At 39.6% G+C, this 23,950-nt stretch overlaps 1 protein-coding gene across 5 annotated transcripts in view; it reads right to left on the bottom strand.

Moving 5' to 3' along the window:
* Nucleotides 1–23,950, bottom strand: part of LOC118411622 — a 36,235-nt gene continuing 12,285 nt past the window's right edge. For 2 of the 5 annotated variants that reach the window (XM_035814092.1, XM_035814093.1), the window contains exons 2-5: nt 6,915–7,173; nt 4,802–5,041; nt 3,586–3,744; nt 1–2,706 (exon numbers count right to left, since the gene is read on the bottom strand). In XM_035814092.1, the coding sequence (XP_035669985.1) occupies nt 2,501–2,706; nt 3,586–3,744; nt 4,802–5,041; nt 6,915–7,173 (864 nt within the window). In that variant the 3' untranslated portion in view covers nt 1–2,500. Of the gene's footprint in view, nt 2,707–3,585; nt 3,745–4,801; nt 5,042–6,914; nt 7,174–8,470; nt 8,530–13,928; nt 14,308–17,591; nt 17,756–23,950 lie in introns of those variants that run through there. The other 3 variants (XM_035814096.1, XM_035814095.1, XM_035814094.1) reach the window with 3 other exon arrangements.

Here is a 23,950-nt window from a genome sequence, read left to right on the forward strand (position 1 = left end):
CGCAAATAGACACCAACACGTCGCAACTTTGTATTGTCTAGTAGTTGTGTCAATTTTCCGCATGAAATGGTATTTTTTTTTATTTAATAAAAAGTCGCAATTTGCAAACTATCTTTTTGATAAATATCTATCGTAACAGTTCTACTTTTTTTCATATCAATGGTAACACTGCTATTTTCAATGACAGTATCTTGTGTCTTTAATATTTGGGATGAAACTGAGGATGTGACATTCCGCGCGCCGCCATTTTGTTTTTAGAGGTCACATATTTTACACGTGTGTCGCACGTCAGTTGGGATCGCAAGGGAAAATTTCAATTCCAATTCGCAATAATTTGTCGCCAAAAGGCGCAGCCCAGTGAGATTGCACAGCCCAGCATTTTTATCCATTTTGCAAGTAATCTTTACTTCTACGTCCTTTATAATGAAGGGAAAATGCATACAGTTTTTATGTTAATAAATGGCGATGATAACATCCACTGCGATATCCATCACTCGTATCTACAGAGAGCAATTTTGGAAAACGCTTTTGCGACTATGTTTCTACCTATGAGTTTTGTACTATTAGGACACACGTCTTAGCACACATTTTTGACGGATACACTATTGTACTGACTATTTAATAGTAGACAAGCCGTAAATGTCGCCATAATTTGCCCCTATGGAACGGGGGTTTTGTAGTCACTAGAACTGGTGTTCCGGCCTTGTCTGTTCGCACTGCGTTTGATTGCTAGTCACGCCATGGGGACATTAACAGGTAGTTCGCGGTGTGAAAGAAAATGAAATAGGCCAGAAACTGCACATATTTCCAACGAGGCATGATATTATCGAGTTACTATGTCTTCCCCGATAAGGAATACATTTTGTTTTTGCTGCTGTGTTATTCTTCAAGCTTCTTTCTTCTGTTTTTTTTTTCTGTCAGGAGCCAATCAGAGCGTAGAGCTGCCGTGAACCTATCAGGAACTGCATTTGCATATTAGCTGTTAAAACAAATATGAACAATTACAGGTTTTTGATATCCTATAGGGCAAGCCTAGTGGTAATCTAAAGAAATTAAGAAGATTTAGGGTGGCTCTTTTTACTTGCACAAAATAATACAGACATCGTCAAAAAATCAAGCAGATTTAGGGTTGACAGAAATCAAGCAGGTTGTAGATTGGAAAACATTTTGCATTTTCGGGGGAAATGTTGCCTCTCTAGTTTTCATACATTTTGCTGAGAGATTTCTGAATTATTCTGGAGCCTGACCAGTAAGATCATAGATGATGTTGACACGTTTCCCTTGTATATGCCATTGGCACTCCAGAACAAGATATAGAGCATGCATTCCATACTCAGTTGTAGCTGCAGTGAGTATGGAATTTCAATGGACTCACAGGGCTTGTTTTAATAATCTCCTTCGCACATTTCAATACGCATGTGCGGGCGACAGGAATTTTGGGTAAACTTGTAAACATTCGGCTAGTTTACAGGTGCCATGAAATTCTGGAGATTGTTGCACAATCGAAACAATGGTCGAGACTGTTTATGTCTGAAGGGCCTTCACCTTTGACATATTACCCAGAATTCCTGTCGCTGCACGTGCGCAGTGAAGTGTCTGCAAAAGAGCTTATTTCTGCGATGTGCTCCTGCGGTATTTTTTTCTGTGAGATTTACACTTCATAGTGATTATTCAAAAGGATAACAAGATATCTAAATGTTCAAAGGCTTTTGAGCCACGATGGACTTCAGAGCAAATAGCTATGCCCGCCTCCTTGTCAGTGTCCCTCTGACATCACGTGAAAAAACGCTCTTTGCTACTTACAAATGTACTTGTACAGTAGCTGTTCAATGTTCATGTAGCGATTTCTTGATATGTCCTTCATATTTCCCGGTGGACGTCGATGGCTGTCTTTCAACAGTGATGTAGGTGGTGTAGGGTTAATATGGCTCCACAAGTTCACGGGTACGTCGATGAAGGTTAGACATCCAGGTAATAAGATCCACCAAAAAGCAGCTACTCAAGCAACTAGAGATGATTTTGGAAATGGTCAGACGTTTCAAGTAGCATCTACTACCTTTCGTCAGTGACACAGGTAAAAACATGCTTCATACCCTACCAAAAATTGATATACAAACTCATTTGCATAAACGTCATCTTGACATTGTCTTACCTTTGTTTCCTATTGCACTGTCTAAAATTTGTCCTCAAACTCCTTTGCATTTCAATTCATAGGCAGGGTATAAAACCTGCTCTTCAACAGATCCTTTCAGAGTCACCGACGAAAGATAACGGAAGTTTTTGAAGCATGTGAAGCTTTCGAAATCATATCCAGTTGCTTGAGTAACTGATTTTTGGCGTAAATTGTCCGGTATTTTCCCAGATTTAGGTGCTGAAGGGTTATATTCATGGTGACTCCGTACCTTTTCTTGATTCGTTGCCACATTTGGGGTTGTTCAAGGGTTAAGGTGATTTTCCATTTCCAGTCCTTGATACTTTGCCAGACTTAGGCGATGGAGGGTTAAGGTGACTCCAGTTCCTCCTTGTTAGTTATCGGTGCTTCCATCTCGTCGTCATCCTCGGTGCTGTGCCAGATCAGGAACCCGCCGGGCACGCTGAAGAAGGTCTGTGCCCACGTGAGATAGAAGGAGACACTAAACGGAACGTCCATGCCATACAATTCGTGGTCAATCGTATAGAAGGCCGCTCCGATGCCTCCAGCTATCCCTGTGACAGAGATATAAGTCAATCAATCAATCAATCAATCAAACAAACAAACAATCAATCAATCAATACTAATCAAGCAATAAAAATCTATCAATCAATACAAATCAATTGATCAACCAATCCATGGCGTCATTATGGCAAGCCTTGGTACTTCAGAAGGACTTTCTGTTTCATCTTCTTTAGCAAAGCACTTGCTGTGGTCTGCAGGTGAATTTTTTGCGACTCAATATAAACTTTTCACGTGTGAAAGTTTCAACCCGCAGCCCCAAACAACTCAAACCAAACTACGTCAATTAAACTGATGAGCTGAGCAAATTTGGCCCACATTGCAAAGCTAGGACCCTACCTGTTCTTTCTCACCTAAAAAAAGTCTCCAGACAGGCCGAAAATGTTGAAGGAAAAGAGGGACTTTCAAGGATTTTAAGTGAGCAACGAAACTCTGATCATGGTGCGGCGACATAGATGTCGGTTAGCTGGGGAATGAGTCCACTCTACTTAATACTGCAACTCTAGATATAGAGTGTCTATTTGCAAAATCATGCCCGAAGGCTAATTTCTCAAGGACTAAGGGAAGTAGATAGTGTGATACATACAACTATTGTCTAATCAACTATATAATATGATACAATGAATACTATTGTCGGGTTTGATTTCTTCTTTGAAGGCAGTGGTTAATGAACTGTCCCACGTTCTGTATGATGGTGGGATTTTGTGCTTTTAGTAGAAATATAGGTGGTAAAAGCTTGGTGACATTGTGGCAACTGTTTGAAATAATGTGTTTCTTTCGGCTTCATAGTGGGTACACTGACTGATAAAACTTGTTTCATTTTCCACTGCGTTCATTGAGCAAGTCCAAAACAACAATATCTGTGGACCCACCTCCGAAGATAATCAATGTTGTAAAGATGGTATAACCGTCCACGGCTGAGTCCAGGTCACCCTTACATGCAGCCGACACCGCCAGGAAGGCGCCCGGCAGCAGCAGCATGGTGGACAGCATGATACAGAAACGGGCTATGTGGTACGCCGTCGAGTGAGCTTGCAACAGTGAAAAGATTGTCTTCCGTTAATAGTTCCATCAGGTTGGTACGTCACTGATGAATAAAGAGACTCTTTTTGCACAATCATAGCTTTATTCACACCAACATTTCGGTGACCGTTTTTTTAAATATTTTTATTGCATTTCACAAATATACAGTTTATATAAATAAAACATAAAAACACAGACTAAAAACATAAACCACGGATCCAACAAAAATGGATGGTACAAATTAAGTATATAGCAAAATAATGTAAATCAAGATGAATACAGGAATTTATGTATAATAAACAATAGTAAATGAATGATTCAAACAAGAACGTTAGGAATCATTACAAATGGAAAAAATATAAGTTAAGTGACCGTTTTCTTACCTTCTTCATGGAGATTCTGACTGGTTCACATTGTACATGCAGCATCATTGTAAACAAATTCGCATAAAGCAGTCAGTACCTATGTACATGTTTTACGTTGGTAACCGTATCTGAACTGCAAGCAGCGACATCTAGTGCTGCAGTACAATGTGAAACAGTCAGGAAGGTGACAGACGGTCACCCAAAGTGTCGGTGTGATAAAGCAATGGTTGTGTAAAAAAAGTGTCTTCATTCATAAAGATAGTCTATTTCCACAAGCTGCCCTGTTATTTATAAATCATCAAAAGGGTTCCTTGACAGCATTTATGTTCGCAATACATTTCCTTACGTTTGGGACTACATTTCAAACACCTCACTATCTATGTATAAATGTAAATACAGTCAAGCCTGCTAGATGTACCACATTTAAAGAACGGCAATGGCGGTCAGTTTTTGTCGGTCCCTTACATTTTTTACATTGACCGGAGCATTAAGAAATATTTTATGCATATGTGAATGCTTGTCATTTGATGTACCACTGATGTTTTCTATGTACTAGTATTATGTTCCACTGTATAACGTATTTTGTTCAATTGCGCCCAATATCAGCATTACTGCCAGCAAGGAGGTTGAAATAGGAACAACCTCCTTGCTGCCAGGGATGCCCCCTGTATTGCCTTGTTGAATCAAAAATAAAACTTACAATGTGGGCGCTCGTACATGTTGCCACACGGTGACTCCTTCATCTTCCCCCTTGAGCACCTCTCTTTCTTTAAGAAGCACGTCTGGCGACAGTTGTATTGGAAGGACAGACAATTTAGATTGTTACAGCAGATTTCGGCGCACTCCTCCAGGGTGACTGCATAGATGATTCCACCCTTTATGTTTGGGACGGGGCAGTCGACATTGGGCGTGTAGCGGAACTCAGACACTGTACACAAGTCTGAAACATAAAATGCATAGATATTTCTTTCATTCTTTATTCAGAAACCAAACAAAGACATACATACATACAGGTAAAATATGTACAATACAGTTTTGCTGGAAATAATCATTCGGCATTTAAAAGAGAATACAGAGGTTCCCATTTTCTGTTGTGTACATACAATTTTTACGAGTGGCTATACCTTTTTTCCATAGTGTAAAAGTACTTAACGAAGGTGATAAACTTATTGATAGCATAGATCTTGTCTATTAGTACCTTTGCCAAGAATGTTATGTTCTGCCCATTTTGTCCAAGGCAAATTGAAAATGACTTTCACTTCGTCAAGGAATGCCCTATGCATGATATGTTACGCAATAATTTATTCACAATCATATGTCTAAATACTACAGATCTCAAGATTCTAGATACCAAAAGTATATTATACTATATCCGACAGTCCTCATAATGCTAAGATAGGTAAAAACATAAAAGATTGCTTTGTGATTAGAAAAGATAGTGACACGTTTAGCCCCACCTGACTGTACAGAGAATTTTCCTTATCATCCTATATTGTTTAATTAGTAGAATCTTATTTTCCTTTACTGTTTAATTAGTAGAATTGTAAGATATTTTCTGTATCCTTTCTCTTTTTGTTTGCTGTAGTTTATAGTTGACCATACAAAAGTTACTAATTTTTGTCGTGTCAATAAAGCTTGTGATTGTATTAGGTGCCATTTGTTTCTCTGTCTTTGTGGCGAAAGCATAAATCAAGAAGATCTGAATAGATAAATCATAATTGTATTTGGTATGTATGTAGGTAGGTAGTGCATTGTGAATATTGTGTAGGCAAACTTCTAACTTTGTTTTATAAAGAATTGCTGTATAGAGTCAAAATTGACCTCCTATAGTTGTGTGAAGACTGACCTTTGCATTGTAGAGCATTGACCACCAATCATGTCTTCCCTATCCTTATAATGCATTTAATGGCAAAAAGAAGCTGTCAAAAGTCACCTACCTGACGTTTCGTTCTTGAAAAACTAACATTGAGAGGGTAGCCCGGCTTCTAAAATGTCCATTCTCAACTTTTCGGAACTTTCTGACCACTGGAACACATGTGATTTGCATCCAAACGCAACCTGGTGACCTTTGACCCCATCTGGCACTACAATGACAGCTACATAACAAACTTCTTTCTAGTGTTCCAGGCACCCAAAAAAGGCTTAAAAGTCTGGTTTTTCGACATAATAAAAAACCTACAACCCTTACCTGTAGAATACAGCTCCAATATGCCAACATTTCCAAAGAAAAACACATCTTCTGATACTTTTAAAAATCAATCCTGAGGGGACTCACCGGGGACCTTCTGCGCAGCCGTCAATTAGGGTCATTGCCCTGTACTCACCAACAGATATCCAATGGGGACTAGTACTGTCCTCCCACATCCCTGCTGTGCCTGCTGTATAGAGTCAAAATTGACCCTCTGCGCTTGCGTGGATAAGTGACCATGTACCAGGGTTGTAGCCAGCCTGAAATCATTTTCAGTCCCCTTGATGTTGAATGGGAATCCTATCGAGCACCGAAGGCATGGCGTGACGTTGCGCGTCATTTCTAGGGGTTCTGGGTCCCAAAAAAACTTTCAAATCAAGACCCTCTGAAACACTATTTTCTGCATTTTGAGGTGCAAATTTTGCTTGTAGACTAAGCTGTTCAATGGCATCTGTTTTAGTGAAGAAGAACACATGAGTTTCAGTTTTTTTTATATCTCTACATATCAATTTATTTTTGTCTGTCCCAGGGGACGGAATGGGGATTTTTTTTTCAGTCGCCAGCTGCAAAATTCCTTCAAAGGACTGAAGGACAGGTGCTGGCAACAACCCTGCCCTGTACTCACCCACAGATATCCAATGAGGACTGCCCGACATGTTAGAACACTCCTCCCACAGTCCAGCGGTGCCGGTAGACTCCATGGTGGTGTTCTCGTGACAGGACGGCCAGATGCCCACCTGATGCGACGTCCACGCCGGTGTTATAGTTCCCATCACCAGCAGTATTAGACCCACGGCGGAAAAGATGACACCAATGTGCTGTCGTATGTTCATTGTTCTGTTTCTTTTTCCTGAATGTGGTGATTTTGGATCAAGGATGATGATCTGTAAACATAATTATGATGATCTGATCAAGTTTGGAAGAACATCAATATAGGACATAGGAGAATCGTTTTTATACACAACCAGTACAGAGTGCACTTACTTTGTTTATGTTTTGATGTCACACAGACACCTTCCTTAGAATTTCTAACTGGAGTTACGCTTTTCGCCGCTATAAGTAAGTAGTCTGGCGTCTTTGAGGCGACAACACGATCCCAAACGTGGATAAGCCTCAAAAGCGCCACCTACATCGGCTACATATTGCGGCGAGAAGCAGAACGTAACCAACGTAATATAAGTACATAACGACTGTGTACAAAGGAATTCCACTGTAAATATCATACATTCTACCTAGCTTATAAAAATTCCTTTCGGAAGGAATAGAAACATCTTTATTGATATTTACGTCTCACATAAAATGGGCTTTGCCCAGTAGAATATAGAATAAACTTCATGTCACATGTGGACATACGGAGTCCTGCAGATAAATGCACTAAATTAAAACCGCTACCAACGGCTACAATCTGCTGCTTTAAAGAGATTAGAAATGTCGCAATTTGGTAAGCACTGGACAGGGAGTTGGAAGTCATCATCATGGCGAATATTACAGATTATTGGATTGGTCTAGAAGGCCTAGGATTCAGAATACATGCGCGCCTAGTCCGCATACACACATGACCGGGTGAGCCAGGACTACCGCTTGACCCTCGCCATCTTGGGGTCAGCTTTGATTTTGCCTGGTGCACAAATCCAAAGCAGCAAATTAAACCAATACAGGTTTTGTTATCGCAAACCTGTAATTACGCTGATTGGCAGTAAGAACATGTCGGTTCTGACAAATAAAGCACTTCCATTTTCTAAACATGAGAATATTCTTTCGATCTCAAATACCAATGTGGTAGGCCAGGCTTTGCGTTGTCACAATGCAAGAATGAAACGCCATCTAGCGGATGTAAGGGGTATTGGCTCATGATGTGTCATACCAGCATCTGGGTGGAATTGATGGCGACAGTGCCCCACATTCACATATCAAGGTGTATACAAATGGTTGAGAGTTACGTCAAACTTCTGATCTACTTTTTCATATAACATGCTCGTTTCTAAATGAAATATTAAAAATGAAAGTAGCGAATTTATTTTCAAGAAATAAAGCAGGTCATGTTAAGTCAAACCTACCTAATTGTCAATGAAAGAAAATTCCTCTATTTCCAATAGCCAAAAATTGCAAATTATCATTTCTCGACCCATCGAAATTATGTATCAAGCTATCGGTAACGTTTGTTACAAAATTATACTTTACCTTTTTCTTCGAAATGATGTACAGAATTGGCTACATCATTTGGGTGTAAGAGAACGTACCTAGGGACATTTAAAAAGTGAGACGTGTTCATACAAAAAACTAAATATATAACATAAAAAGTATCTCAAAATCGAACAATGGTAACGTTTGTTGCAGTCATTTTGTACAATGTTTTATCAAGCAAGGTGGGCTGTAAATGGCATTCAACAATTCTTTCATTTTTCATCATAACGTCAGAAAAAAAATGTCATTGAAGCGACCATTTCTAGTTGCTAATTTAAACATGGTAACCGTCCTCGTGGTGGTAGATAAATGTCACCATGAATGACAAATACAGATAGCTGTTTCTTGATGAGGCCCATCTTACAACTATCTATACCGCTTAGTCATACGGCTAGTATGTCCATCTGTCAGTGAACTGATCGTCCGACAGGATGACAAGGACAAGAAGAAGTAGTATCTTTGAGCCCTACACTAAAACATGCACCTCACGGAATCATGTTCAACACAACCTTATTAATTTTGACAGTAAGTCAAAAGCATATTAACGATTTAAAGAAAAGAAAAAGTGTATAATAAGATTAGAGACCGTATCAATGATATAAATTGTAGTGAAACGTAAAATACGAATTGTTTAGTAACCAACAAGGGGCTCAGAACTCGAGGGCCTAGGTTCGACTCCTCCGAGCTCCTTTCATGCCATCGATATTGTGTCCTTGAGAAAGCTAAGACACTTAGCAAGACTTTGCTCACTCCACTCAGGTGTGAAAATGGGTACCTGACTTCGGTTGGGGAGGTAAAGACAGTGGGAGGAGAGGGATGGGCTCCACCTTCCACTTACAGCCTGGCCAACTATCGTTATGTAACCATTGACTAAGATTTTATAAGCAAATCGAGTATATCATGAATTCATCAGGCACGTGCACAGACAATACCTTAACCCTATTCAGACCGGGCTTTTAAGGTCATCCCTGGACGGGGGGGGGGGGGGGGCTTTTGAGGCCCTCCACTTCTAAGTCCTATAACTCTAAAACGACGTGCCGTAACACGGTGGTCAAATACGGACTCAAAACCTCCCATGTCTAGCCGAATTGGAACCTTGTTCCACGATATTCCATCTGACGTAATTCGAACCGAACCCGTGTTCTATTTGGGGTCATCTGCGGTCGTTGCCGGTAAACACTGCTCTCTGGCCTTTTTTGTCAAACTACCTTGAATCAGCCAAAAGAGATAGTTTTTCACTAATATAAACAATTTTCTGGACAGTACATCCATGCTATCCCTTTGTTTGGGACCTGTGATATTTAACGAAACTACTGACGTTTGTGTTGGTGACCTTGAATATTGTAAGTGTTGTTTACACCGGTATCAATTACACCCTCCCACTATCCGTGCGGCATGACATGCGTGCAAACTTCGTTTAAGATCGCGACGTAAAACCAAGAAGAGTCCAAATTAACTCGTTGACGGCTCAAAATGACCGCCATGATTTTCCCGAGATTTCTGTTTTTGGGATTTTTAGAAAATGCCTTCGATTTGGAATTATTGGTAATTAAGTGCGAAAAATGCCATTTTTACGCATATTTTCTACTGTAACTTTGCTTAAAATCAAAAATTAAAAAATCCCCAAAACAGAAAGTTTTATTTTCCTCATAAATGACGAAAAACATAAAAAACGAGAATTTTCGATGATACATGCGGCCTATCTTATCAAGAGTTTGGTCAAATTAAAGGCCTTCCTGAAAACTGAAAATTATCATCTTTTTGAGTAACATCGAAACAAAACAGCTATCTAAATTCAAACGACAACATTCAATATATGTAAAATTGCTAATTTAATCTTATTTCGAAAACATTTTCCTTGTCAAAACATTTTGTTTATTTTCAGATATTTTACGGGTAGCCAAAAGTAGGCCTCCAGTAACCCGATATTCTGTCGAACGCGCATAGCAACGGGAAAGAATACCCTAGCAACCGACCGCCGTGTAAGGCCACCAAATTTTCAGGACATGCTATCGACATTATATCTGGCAAGTATGTGACGTTTGACGTTACGTTGACGTAAGATGACGTAATTATGACGTCATAAATTTGATTACATTGGTCAAACCCATGAAAAATGGGTATTCTCAGAAAACTTCAAGTTATGCTACAAAAATGTAACAACAAGTGCAAATAACAGAATAATAATGTTTATTACGACTTGCGTTGCCAATAGCAACATCAATGACGTCAATTTGACGTCATAAAATGACGTCATGCACATCTAAGATACGAGTTGGGCTCCGCCATATTATATCCACCACCTTGAATTTTTAAAAATGCTTTTTTTTTGCAACAAATAATCACAAAGGGCAATGGAAATAGACTAAATTCATTCATTTAGATGGTTTTTGATGAAAAAATACCAGGTAGTTACAGATTTTAAGGGATAATTAGCTTGTTATTATTGATCTGGCCATTCGGTCCGCCATCTTGGATTTTGGGCTGATGACGGCATCAAATTAGCATAATCTATGCATATATAATTATGAAAGATATGCTGAATAATATAAGATTTTATTTATGTAACAAAATCGCAGTAATATAGCAAATAAATGTGAAAAATACATAGTTAGAACCAAAAATAGTGATTTTTGGCAAAACTGCCTGTAAACAAACGGTTGCCATGGCAACAAGAAAAAATGGAAAATTTGTCAAACTTCGGAAAATTGTTGCCAACATTATTTTAGGAAAACTCACTAAATTTGGTGGCTCTAGCGTAAGCCTTTCTGGCGTTATAGGGCATCGAAGTTAGCGCGGGCCTCAAAAGCCCCCCCCCCCCCCCGGTCTGAATAGGGTTAAATTATTAACTAAGGTTGATCAAGGTCGGTACAGGACTATTTTTATTCATTTTGAAAAGATTGCATGAAAAATACAAAATTTTCAAAGAATTTTCTTGAAATTGGTTAGATCTACTGTAGCAATTTTTGTTATCATGATTATTCAAACTTCTTTGTAAGCCAGAATTTCATAAAATGATAAATCAGGACCTTTCAGTCGCACACAATCAAAAGTGGCAGCTTTGTTAATAATTAAACAGTTTCCGACATACCAAAAGTCGATGTGTACATGTCTGGGTGTGGAAATATGCCCCCCTCCCCATCATGGCGTGATCTTCAGTGCAAGGCCTCGTGAAAATAATGTTGCGTTTCTGGTAACCCGGCTAGCAAAAACATGATGGCATCTCGCTGCACTTGGGGCAACGGCGCGGCACTGCTTGTTTCGAAAGATTACACCACGAATTTCAGAGATAAAGAACGATTTTTTAACGTTTTGTGCATTTTGTTGTACTCTTAGTAATTTTCGATTTTAGTGAGGAAAACGTTGCAAAATCATCCTCAAATATGTTATTCTCATGTCTGGTTCCTAGAAAAAGCGATATAAATAGACCCACTGAAACAAGGCCCCTTTATGTTGACGCCCGCGTAATATGATTTGCCAAAATATCGTAGTGCTAGAGAAATGGTTGTATTCAATTAAGTGTACTGATACCTTTGATGCCAGGTGGTGTGAGCAATTCTATCCCTTTTGTATATCGGCTCCTTCAATCTTTCAATTGCATTATACAGTCTGTACTATTTGGATTCATTTTACCATAACAAATGTTCAAAAACCTGTGTACGCTTGTATATGTAGAGTACAGTGGTTTTATGAATCTATGGTTGTTGTGTTGTATGTGATTGTATAATCTGTTTTATTAGGAGCCTGTTTGTGTCTGAAATAGAGAAATAAAGAATAAAGAAAGAATATTACAATCAACATATGATTGAAAATATCAATGTCCTGATGCAGTTTGCATTGTCAAATTGTAATTATTTGATCACTTTCGCCGAAATAAAAAAAGGAACAAATTAGAAAATCCCGAACAACTTACCATTTTTGTACATTTTTTTCCAGAACTACATTGCAAACAAAACATTATTTCCTTACGCCCAACCCCCGCAGAGGTACCTTTTGTATGGCTTATGCAGAGCCAATACCTATTGACCTCAATCTCGTTCTGGCAACCTTAAACAATGGGAAGATGTACGTGCAAAAATAACCTGATGAAATTTTGATGCCTGTAGGAGAATACGGGTCACCAAAAAACATGCACTCATAAAATGAGAAACAGAATTGACAATGTTTTAAAAAAAGAAGTTTTTTCTAGAACGATTTAAGAACTGAAATATCTGTGCTTAAGGGAAGAATTAACTGAAGATTATTGAGTAAAGGGTGTTTTGGTATGTGAGCACTTTTCTTGCTTAAAAATACGACACCATTGTCTAACTATTACACCTAATCGTTAACATAATAGCTACATCGATGCCTGTATGAAATACGGTTGAAATAGCACCTATATTTATTGTCGAACGGGATCGAAAGAACAAGAATGGTTGAAATATCAATATCAATTTTATGACGATAAAGCCTCGACATTATTTTACATTTGAAAATTTGCCTACTCGACAGAAAGGCAAACGCTTATGAATCAATAGTAATCTCTCTGAGATGTTTCTAGAACAAATTGTTTTTATCAGAATGTTGTATTTCTTTGGCCATACTAATTTGATGAAAATAACATATCAAAAATGTAGACAGTTCCAATCTTTTCCTGCTCGTGGAGGAGATAAAAAGCAGTTTGGGTTCTACATTTCAGAGATTGTAACAATAATCTTGTTTTAAATGCATACCCTAGGGCTAATTGCAAATACATGTGACATCTATATAACAGCAATAGATAGTCTTGATGATATACTAGATGATATATTAGAGCCTATTCCAAGTCACCGTAGGGGCTTTTAAACAGTATTTGTAATAAGTTTGAATTGTTTTGAATAAAAGAATATTCAAGCCACAGTAGGTTTGAATTAAAAATAAACTTGAATCTACGTATTCTAATTCTTTCGAATATTTAGAAACATTTTGAAAGTGATATGCAAAAACTCTCTCATACAATAGTTTGATACATAACACCCAGCCTACCATGAGGACGTGTGTGTTGCTTTTTTTCCCAGTCCACTGACCCATTTACAAAATGTTACAAAAATGGTAGTGGTAAAATGCTGTTACGATGAAAACAACTATTGAAGTATATCATTCAACATCATAGATATTTCCAAACATTTACAATACTGGGGAAATATCTACAAAGTCGAAATAACGTTTAAGATATTTCCAAAGTATCAAATCTTTTTTTTTGGGCATATGCTTACAGACAATTGGATAAAATGAAGGTAATGACAATGACAACCCTTGCAGTGACTTGGAATGGACTCTTCTTGTACTGAAATATAGATTGAAGAAAATTAAGACGAAACAAAGCGTAAAAAATGCAACATATAGTTCCTCAGATATTAAATTCTATAAAGCAATTTGTTAAGACTCGAGATTCGTATCAAAGTTACAATCACCACAGTGCACAAATATCTCTTACCTATATCTTGCGGTTGTTGTCCACCATAAATTCGTTGTTTCTATCATTTAGCTGAGAAACAGAACATAACGCTGGTGTCTTCTGAACGGCACTACGAAAATACGGGACGTACAATTCCACAGAGGGTGACATATCAGTGAGATTTAGTACCAAATAATGACCAGTGGGGCAAAATTAATGGCGATCCCTCCGTCGCCAAATCTCATCAATATTTAACCAATGACAGTACAGTATTCCGATGACTGTATATAAATTGTTCTCCGGAAATGCGTCTGCGTGATGTAACTTCCAATGGGGGAGGGGGGCACATTTATATTGATCTGGTGTTTGCAGGTGACTGGCAGATATCTTAAAGCTTGCACGACCACATTTCTTCACCAAATGATTTTCAACCTTTGCAATTCATGTATTGTGTTTTTGTCGATAACTATGCAAATAATGGCCTTATTTGCATACGTTATATTAGCTGATCATCTCCTCCACCCTAATAACAAACGTACACGACCTTAAGAAGACTATGATAGCGTTTTCTGATAATTTATGCAAATCAGATCCTTATTTGCATAATTAATGTCCAATGATGTTCACCCGTACCCAACTTCCACTACTAAGAAATTCCCGTCATTTACCAAAATGGGATGGTAGCATGTTCCCATTAATTGTGCAAATTATGTCTTAATCTGCATACTTCTATCTATTGAATGTTCTTCTCTTTATCAGTTACAAATGTCAAATGTTGGAATAACCCTATAATGGAACAAAGTGGGTTACTAAAACTTCCTCATTGATTATGCAAATTCGTACGGCCCAGGTCCAAAGAATCAGGTCCGAACCTGATTATCTGTGAAAATTGTGAATGGGTCGATGGTCCATTTGGCATCTCAAAGCATTCTGTTTCGTTTCCGACGTCCAATGGCGTTTTGAAATCCTATCTTCATATAAACAATACAAATTGCTTCTGTTTCATACCATGTGTGACTGTGGAAACTCAATAAGAATGACAATCAACTATCCTCTACGTCGCTCTTGTTATTTTGTTGGACCTGTAAGTCCCCAAACACGTGAACGACTCCCGGTATGATCTGTTCATTTTCGAATCAATCCAACATCCTGTCCACTAATTTTTCAGTGCCGGTGTTTCCGGACCGGTCCAATAAGAAACACCGGCTGTGTACTAGTATACTGTATCGGTACCCACCCCTAATCGTGATAGAAGACATATTGAGCAAGAACATGTCTAGAGGGAAATTGAGGAATCACAACCAACGTTTCGATTAGTGACCTTCCCCCGAGCAATACCTGCCGGTACTATGCCATACTGCATCTAAGTATTCTCTGCGGCTGTATTCTCTATCATGCAACGAAATAAACTTGTGAAATTATTTTGCAATAGGTTAATGTTATCATTGATGTGTGATTTACATATATTATCAATTATCGTTGGATACTGCTTACTGTCACTATCATACTCTGGTTTGGTATCATGCTGCCATTATTCGTTATCATTTATGATCATTACATTGTCTGATTTCTTATATTTCTTTCTTAATCATTTTACTGAAGGGGGGGAGAACTAGAACAAGCAATCAACCCCCCACCCAACCTAGCACATTCTGTTTTGTTCTAGCTTTTGTGTATTGTGATTGTCAAATGCCCTAATAAATAAATAACGATAGATAAGAATTGAAGATGAAGTATTTTCTATTCCCATGTATGAATGTAATAACGAAACAGACGTAATCTTGTAAACAGAAACTGTGCATCTATATACTAGCCGGTATAACGAACGCCCTTCGGCGTAACACACCAGCTAAACTGAGCAAGCCCTACTCAACGCTCATCATTTATGCCGGTGGGATCTAATCCTGGATTTTGTCAACCACATTATTTTACATGCAACCAGACATACGGGCTATTCCAAATACCACTTCAGAAGGGGTGAGAGGGGGGGGGGGTGATCACACAAATCTCATCTCGCTATGTCATGATTGTTTTGATTTTGGTACACAATGTAGGGCCAGTCAACAACTGTAGCGTAGCGGGGAAGGCTTGGGATTGACCAATTTCCCAGGCTGGCGCCAATCCTCATACTGAATTATAAACGGTAAATCCCTACATGATCTAATTATAATTTGACCAATGGCAGTCCTAGACTAATGACCAATGACAGTTCTCCTTTAGAAACGCTGTCTCTGATGGTTGTACACACACTGGGCATTAAACAGTGTACCAGTCAAGAATCATTTGTCGAACACATAATACCTGACTGTATGAAAATTCTATTAACAAATTAAAAATTTTGATACGAATTCGTTGTCGAAAATTTGTTATTGTTGACTGTAATATGAGCAAAGTGGTTTGAATACAGTGGGGATTTTCGGAACACAAAAAGGCTGATATTGTTATGCGTATTCATCTCCGCCCCTTTTGACCTTCAAAATCTAATCTAAGGTCAAACACGATCGCTAGAAATTCCCGCTCGTCCGCCGTATCTAAGCGCGTTGCTAGGCAATGACGCCATCCTTCTGATCAAATTGTCATCGGCGCCAAATCAGGGGACAAATTGGTAAAGTCATACTCATTCAAGAGTTAGGGGGGGGGGGGCAGTGCGGACTTAAAAACGCCTTCTCTTTAGCACGTTCCCTTAGTGAACATGAAATTCACATAAAAATTCATATCATTGGCTGACTGGTTTTCGTATACGTGGTTGCTGATTGGTTGATGCTTCAGCCAATCAGGGTCGAAGGCTAATTGGCTGGGTAGAGCTCGTTTGGTGATACGATTGGTTCATTGCTTAATGGACGAGTTAATTGATCGATTTGCGAGGTGGGTTTGCTAACGAACCTTCAAACGTTCCGAGATTTTACGGTACATTCGTTATGATATATAAACTTAGATCAATAACGAAAAATAAGTATGAATAATAATAATGATAATCTTTAGGCTAAATGCACAAAATGACCACAAGTGGTCTAATGGATGAAAATTAATTAAAAACAAACTAAGCTTATACAGTAGTTTCAGCTAGACTAATGGTAAATGATCTAAGGTATCATGTGTCTCCATAGGACAAATCACCATAAATAAAACACTTGTGTCCAGAAATCGGAGCGTATTCCAGTGACATTGAAAAACAGAGCATGTACCACACGTAAACACGCAAATCTTGATATATAGGAGCGCTCTGAATTGCGTTGGGCACTGCGTTGCATGGAATGAATACTGAGTCTCGCTTTATTCTCTACGTTAGTCGCCTCTGTGCTTGTAACAATTTATCATGGATCCTCCTCCCCATTCCCTAACCTACCTTCTCGCTTCATAGACACAAGCAATTAGCTTCTCCCGTCAAGGCAAACACTATTATAAAACGACGTCATTTCTCCTACGTGACTGGTTCATTTTTCTAGCTTTAGTCGTAAAATAGATAGTCGTAAAAAAATCTATTATCTACAGAAAACGCGAATGTCCATGAAAAACATAAACATCACATGTTGTATGTCGGTCACGAAGTGAGTCAAACGTTACGTGATTTCTGAACTGTTTTAGAACATTGCGCAACGTTTATGCTATCAAGGTACGTATCTCTGCTGTAGTATTGTACAAAGGCTAAGAATTGCTGATAAACGTGTATGAAACGTCGAAACTGGGGTATAAAATACTCACCGTTTGGCTGTGGGGTATGACCTAGTCCGAGAGCAGGATATGGCCGCAACCTTGTCTGTACCCTCCTTTCAGAGTGGACTCGTCCACATAATCAAGCACACGGTAGGACACATGACGAGCACATGTCAGGTCGCTCGGTAGCGCTCGGAACTTATTAGTCTGTATTCCCCAGGGACACAGCCGTCTGTATGATCGCACTGATTGCAGAATGGTGCTGCAGGCACGTCACGTATCTACAGTCAGAGGAAATGACTCTAACTATACGCAGGATGCCCCCCCCCCCCTCCTCTACAGTATTATCTCAGTCAGTGTGCGTCAACTCACTACAGGAAACCACGCCGTTCTATTGCATTGATGTGTAAATCGTTAAAAATCTTATTACGTATAACGACTGGGAAAATGTTTTCTCAATACGGGTATATAGAAGAGAAGAAATAGTTAGTACTATTACGACAGAGATACGCAAAGTTATGCGGCACTTTTCTGAGTGATAGTCACACTATTTTCTGTGCTCCTAGGAATGTTAAGATTTTCAGAAAGAAGTCGCCACTGTAGTCCAGAGCAAGACGCTTGGGGCCCAACCTTGCACCACTTGGTCCTTTGATCAAAAGCTATCTGTCACCCAAAATAATGAAGACCACATCATGTCCATGACAAAAGGTACCGAAGCCGAACATTCTGCTGCAGTACCAAGGTCACACACCAGGGGGACAAAAATAGATATTGAATACCATTGCAATCCACCAGGCAGTATAAAACACAAATACATGTATAAACACAACACACACCCGCGTGCGCGCGCGCGCGCGCGCACACACACACACACACACAAACACACAAACACGCATCATATAGTACATATATACAATATCAACTGTGCATTCACCTGGCGATTCAAACCAAAATAGCTTGTAATGAGTATTACCATTGAAGGACAATTTTCCATTCTTAAGTAGATTCAATTTGATAGACTAAACAGCAGCTTTTTTGTTTTCATATGGCCACGTTTGGCTTTATGATATGAATTCTCATGTCATTCTCATTCGCACCAATTTCAGTCAGAAAAAAAAAACTGTAACAGTAAAGCATGCGCTGTTGGCGACTGTTAGCGAAACAGGCGCGGCCCATTGAGAATTACATGTACATTTATCCAATACATCATCTCACTCAAGCTTTGCACCAAGAGTCGTTAATATCTTCCCGAACGGAAATGCCTCTCTCGAGAAGTCACCTTGAAGCCGAAATCCCGCAAACTACCCACAAATCTATCACCGCGATGGCGGAGTAGAGTTAGCGGAGTGCTGACATTTATCATAGCACCTACGGCTGTCGATTTTCTTACACAGAGATAATCTCCAAGCAGATCCACGGTGGCGTAGCATAGTATCAAACCCGCACTCCGGTACCAGTTTGACTCCCTTTGGCCAGCTATACTCCTTGGCCAGCTTTGATACAGTAGAAGCCAGATAATTGCACAACGGATTAACGCACACTTCTGTTAACTGCACGGAATCCCAAAATCCCAAACTGGTGCGGTCCAGCTAGATAACTTCGCATTATTCCACCAGCCGGTTAATTGCGCGAAATTCACTGGCAAATAGGCCGTGCAATTAAGCGGCTTCTACTATACTATCTTATGGCACCGGAGGATCTGCTTGGAGATTACCCAGAGACAGGTACTGAATCGGAATCATCTCACAGATTGAGGAAAGCGCGAAAAACAACGGGGAAACTGTAAGAGTTCCACGAACTCATACCTTCGCCAAATAATTTTGTCATATTACATTGGAGACGAGACCTATCCATTAGCCAAAGGATCATGAATCTGACACTTGCAGTAAATTTAACCTCCAGCTTTGAAGCTCGGCTGCAGTACCGTAACTCGCCGATAGGAGGCTCATCATCAAACTTGACCTTCGTTTTCGCAACCCGCAACGCATCCACTAAATGTCATGAAGATCCATCTACTTTTGAAGTTGTGTTAACGTTGTCCGCCAATTCTAACTCAAAAGCTGGCTGATCTCATTTGTAAGTTTTTGATACTATCTTATGCTACCGTATGATCTGCTTGGGGATTAGCTTTCCGCGCCTAGCCTCACTCAGGTGAAGATGAGTAGCTAAATGCAGCAGGACAGTCCCTCGGACAGGATGTTTACTTAAATAGAGGTCCCATGTTTGAGGAGAGCCTAACCTCGAGCACGTAAAAAAAGAGTAAAGATCCCTTCAGGTGTGAGTGGATCAAATAAATACTAGTATGCAGCTTGTACAAATCTGGTGTGTTACACCATGGGACGGTTTATTGGTATGCAATACAAACAAACAAACATTGGCGCCGTCTGAATCCTGTTGTCACCAACGTTACATTTCTATCTATAAAATGAAATGGCCAATGAATAAACTCTTGTGTTCCTTGAGTCGAGTGCAGTTTTGTCGATCTCCGCTGGGCGCTGTAAAAAGCGGGCGCCAGACATGATATGCTTTATCGATGAATTTAAAGACTAAGTTAAACTTACTATATTAGTATAGACACTAATGGTCAGCTAATGGTCAGCTAATCCCTAATTATCTCTAAGAATGTATATTAGGTTGAATGTGCCTGTCCAGTAGTGTTGGCCCTCTGGTTATCAGAAGTTGTTCTGTTCCGGAGAAAGGATCTCAAAATGGGGAAGACATCGTTTAATAGCGATTTGGTACTTCGTGCTCTAAATAACTGGAGGGTGCACGTGGTGCGAAATCGCTGTGACACCGGCGTTTTTTCTACCATGTGCGAAGAAAACATTATGCCAGTGAAGTGACCCCCGAAATGACAAGAGGGACTCTTAAAACCGGTTGTGGCAGGAACAAAAGGTCACTTGTTATCGCCTAGGGGATAGTCGCTGTTTTCGACTAGACACAACCATTGTTTTATCTGTGTATTCTTACAATTTCATTCTAAAAGATAAAGTTAAAAAAATAAGAAGAAAATACTTTCAACTAGCCGTATTTCACTTAAAATATTGAAAACTCTTACGGTACAGGTTGAAGAAAGAATATGTAGATTTGCATGTCTTGAAAAAGTACATTTTGATGCCCCTATATGAGAATGGTGCAGACCGGTTCAAATGACGTATTTTGAGGCAAGGTCTCAACACTAAGGTTATCGTCTCTCCGCTTAGTTACCATGTACGCTTGGTACGTTCTAGACAGTGCCGTCTTAGTATAGATAAAATCGCTGGCTTGTGACCTAGTTTTACACAGGGGGAATTCATAGGAGAAACACCGAAAAAAGGTACGTCAGTTGTTTACTTGTACGGTATTACATACACGGTAAAGTGCTTTATGGCAAAACACACCAGGTTTGTACTGAACACTGCAAGCTGCATATCCGGACAAATCTATTTGATCCACTCACACCAAGAAGGACGCCTACTCTTTCCGATAAGTGTGGTGGGTGCTCGAGGCGGGGCTCTCCCCAAACACGGGACCTCCATTTAATGTCCTATCGGAAGAACGGCCCTAACTGAAGCTACGTGCTCATATTTATCTCAGTGCCTCTCCCAAGGGCACAACATTGGAGTATGTCAAGATACTAAGTATTCGATCCTAGAACGTATGCTATACACTCTGGCTCTAAATGACATGCTTACAGGAACTAAGATGAATGCTATAAATTCTATAGGTCAGTGAACGATTGTATTGATTGAATACACAAACTTTTCAGCGCACAATTTTTTTCTATTTTTTTTCTCACATGCAATCAAGACTACTGAAATAAATGCGAATGTGTCAAACTTATCGTAAAGACGAACAACACAATGTTAGTGTTAAGACAAAGTTACAGTTTGAATAAGGTCATTTTTGGGGCGTTAAATGAAACACTCACAATAATTGTCTTCCGCCACATTATGACTCACACGCCATTTGCTAAGTAGAATGCCTTCAGGGAGAAATGTGAAGGACATCTGCTTATGTACAATACAATCTCTGTCCAAAATTGTTACCTGTTCGGTTTCACTGTATTGTACGGAATTCTGAACATGGAATAGCCTAATTTTCTATGGTGAAAACTCATTGCTTGTACATTCTAGTCGACTTCCTACGGTTGGTTGTTTCAAGGTATGCCTGCTGATTGGGGCAATCTTTGTTTGTTTGTTTGTTTGTTTGTATTGACAAAGATCGACGACTACAAACAGCAACTAAAAGCTACAAAAAAGTTACATGAATCTGTGTTTACCACACCTGTAGTAGGGATTTGTATGTAAGCTGGTGCCTATAAGGTCAAGGTTGAAACATTACGTACAGCCGTTTGTGTGTGTATGTGTTTGTGTGTGTGTGTGTGTGTGTGTTTGTTTGTGTGTGTGTTTGTGTGTGTGTGTTTGTGTGTGTGTGTTTGTGTGTGTGTGTGTGTGTGTGTGTGTGTGTGTGTGTATGTATGTTTGTGGGAGAGTGTGTGTGTGGGGGGGGGGGGAGAGTGTGTGTGTGTGTGGGGGGGGGGGAGTTTTGTGTGTATGTGTATCTGGTTGTGTGCTCTTACCAGCCATTGTTCAAATATTCTCGTACCTAATTACCTCAAATGTCATAGCCGTCAATTATACCATGTCCAATTATTATCACAGCAATCGTAATCATATAGATATAAGAATTCATGCAGATTCATTTTTTCACGGTTGCATCAGCTTTAGTTGTCTTGAGGTTGTTTTTGTTTGTTTGTGTTGCAAACCCCGTAAACTGCCTCATGACGTAGCACACCAGGTTCATTATATATGAGTACAACTGCAGAACCAGACAGATCTATATATTCATCCACTTACAGGCACATCCATGGCCAGACATATTTATTTCATCAACTTACACCAGAGAGAAAACACAATTAAGTTCATTTCCACATTGCACATCAGCAACGTCTCAATGAGTCTGTGTGACCTTTCAGGTGCGCTCTCATCGCACTTGTGTCAAGCTTGCGTCACTGCGGGGTTCGGAAGATACTCAGCGAATTTCAGAGATAAAGAACGAAGTTTCTTTCTTTCGGTGTGTTTTATCGTCTTCTAAGTCATACTTTTACGTGTTACGCAATATCTAAATTATAAAAAAAAATCTGAGAGAATAACAAAACAGTGACGCAGTGAACGAACACCGAAGTAACGCAAACTTGATGGGATGGGGGGGGGGCTCTCAGTTTTGAATCCCATGAACTAGATTTCTAGCGAGGTCAACGCCCATGAAGTCGGTTCTTTCAGATGCAGAGTAACTAATTAACACTAAACTGGTGGCACGCGAGGGGTAGGGGGGGGGAATATTTCACACCTATTGTCCGTCCACTACTAGCTGTTAAATACCGTCAATACGTTACAAAGGAAATTTTTGTAGGGCTTCCTTTACTTTACAGCATGTATTTTTGTAAGCTAGTACCTTTCAATGTTGGTAATATAGAATAGAAGGAAGGACGGAAGATACAGACAATACGACTTGAGTACATATCGTTATATTTGACAATTTACTACAGCCGTTGCGCACGGGTCATCAGAGAGAACGTCTTTTTACCTACTTCAGATTTCATACAAGAACAATTTCAACGATTCAAACGATGTGCTTCGGGCATATTTTGATAAAATCACGACTGGAATGGAATCAGAATGGTATGCTAGGGAGAGGTAGTCATAGTCGCAGTCAGCATAAATGAAGAAAAAATTTTCTTTGAAAGAAAAGACTTTTCACATGGCATCTGCAACACTATTCATAACATTTCCCTCATTTAATCACAGAAGACATGGCATGGCGGAAGATACTATCCGTACTAGTAGGGCCGTCGCGACTGTCTCTCTTTGTGTTGTTTTGTAATCAGATAAGCGTGTTTATAAGATTAGACATTTGATTGATGTAACGTTACAGCTACAGGGCAGGGAACAGACAACTATCAAACCGTCCCGACTTTGAGGTTCTGTTACCGAAGCTAGTTTCCATGTCGTAGACGGTCGTTAGCTTTCGTAAACGGTCGTCAGCTTTTGAAAACGGTCCTGACCTTTCGGAACCGGTCGTCGCCTTTCGGAACCGGTCGCCACCTTTCGGAATCGGTCGCCACCGTTTGGAAACGATCGTCACAGTAAGTCTGGAGTCGGTAGAATTTGCTAGGGTTGGCCGGGTAGCTGGAAACACAACCCTTTGTTTACTAGCCTGAGTACCATGATCCTCCGTAGTGACCACTGGCTCAATACTTTCGCTTACTAACCACAGCAAACGAAAGTATTGATCTCCTTCCCTGTCCAGTTACATCAAAGTGCTTAAATAATGTTTAATTCGATGTAATGATTAGAATTAGAATTGAATAGATGTGAACCAGTGTGTCGAGTTTGATACCCGCCGGTCCCCGATGGGCCCTGACT

The sequence above is a fragment of the Branchiostoma floridae genome, chromosome 3 (genome assembly GCF_000003815.2).
Source record: "Branchiostoma floridae strain S238N-H82 chromosome 3, Bfl_VNyyK, whole genome shotgun sequence".
Lineage (NCBI taxonomy): Eukaryota > Metazoa > Chordata > Leptocardii > Amphioxiformes > Branchiostomatidae > Branchiostoma > Branchiostoma floridae.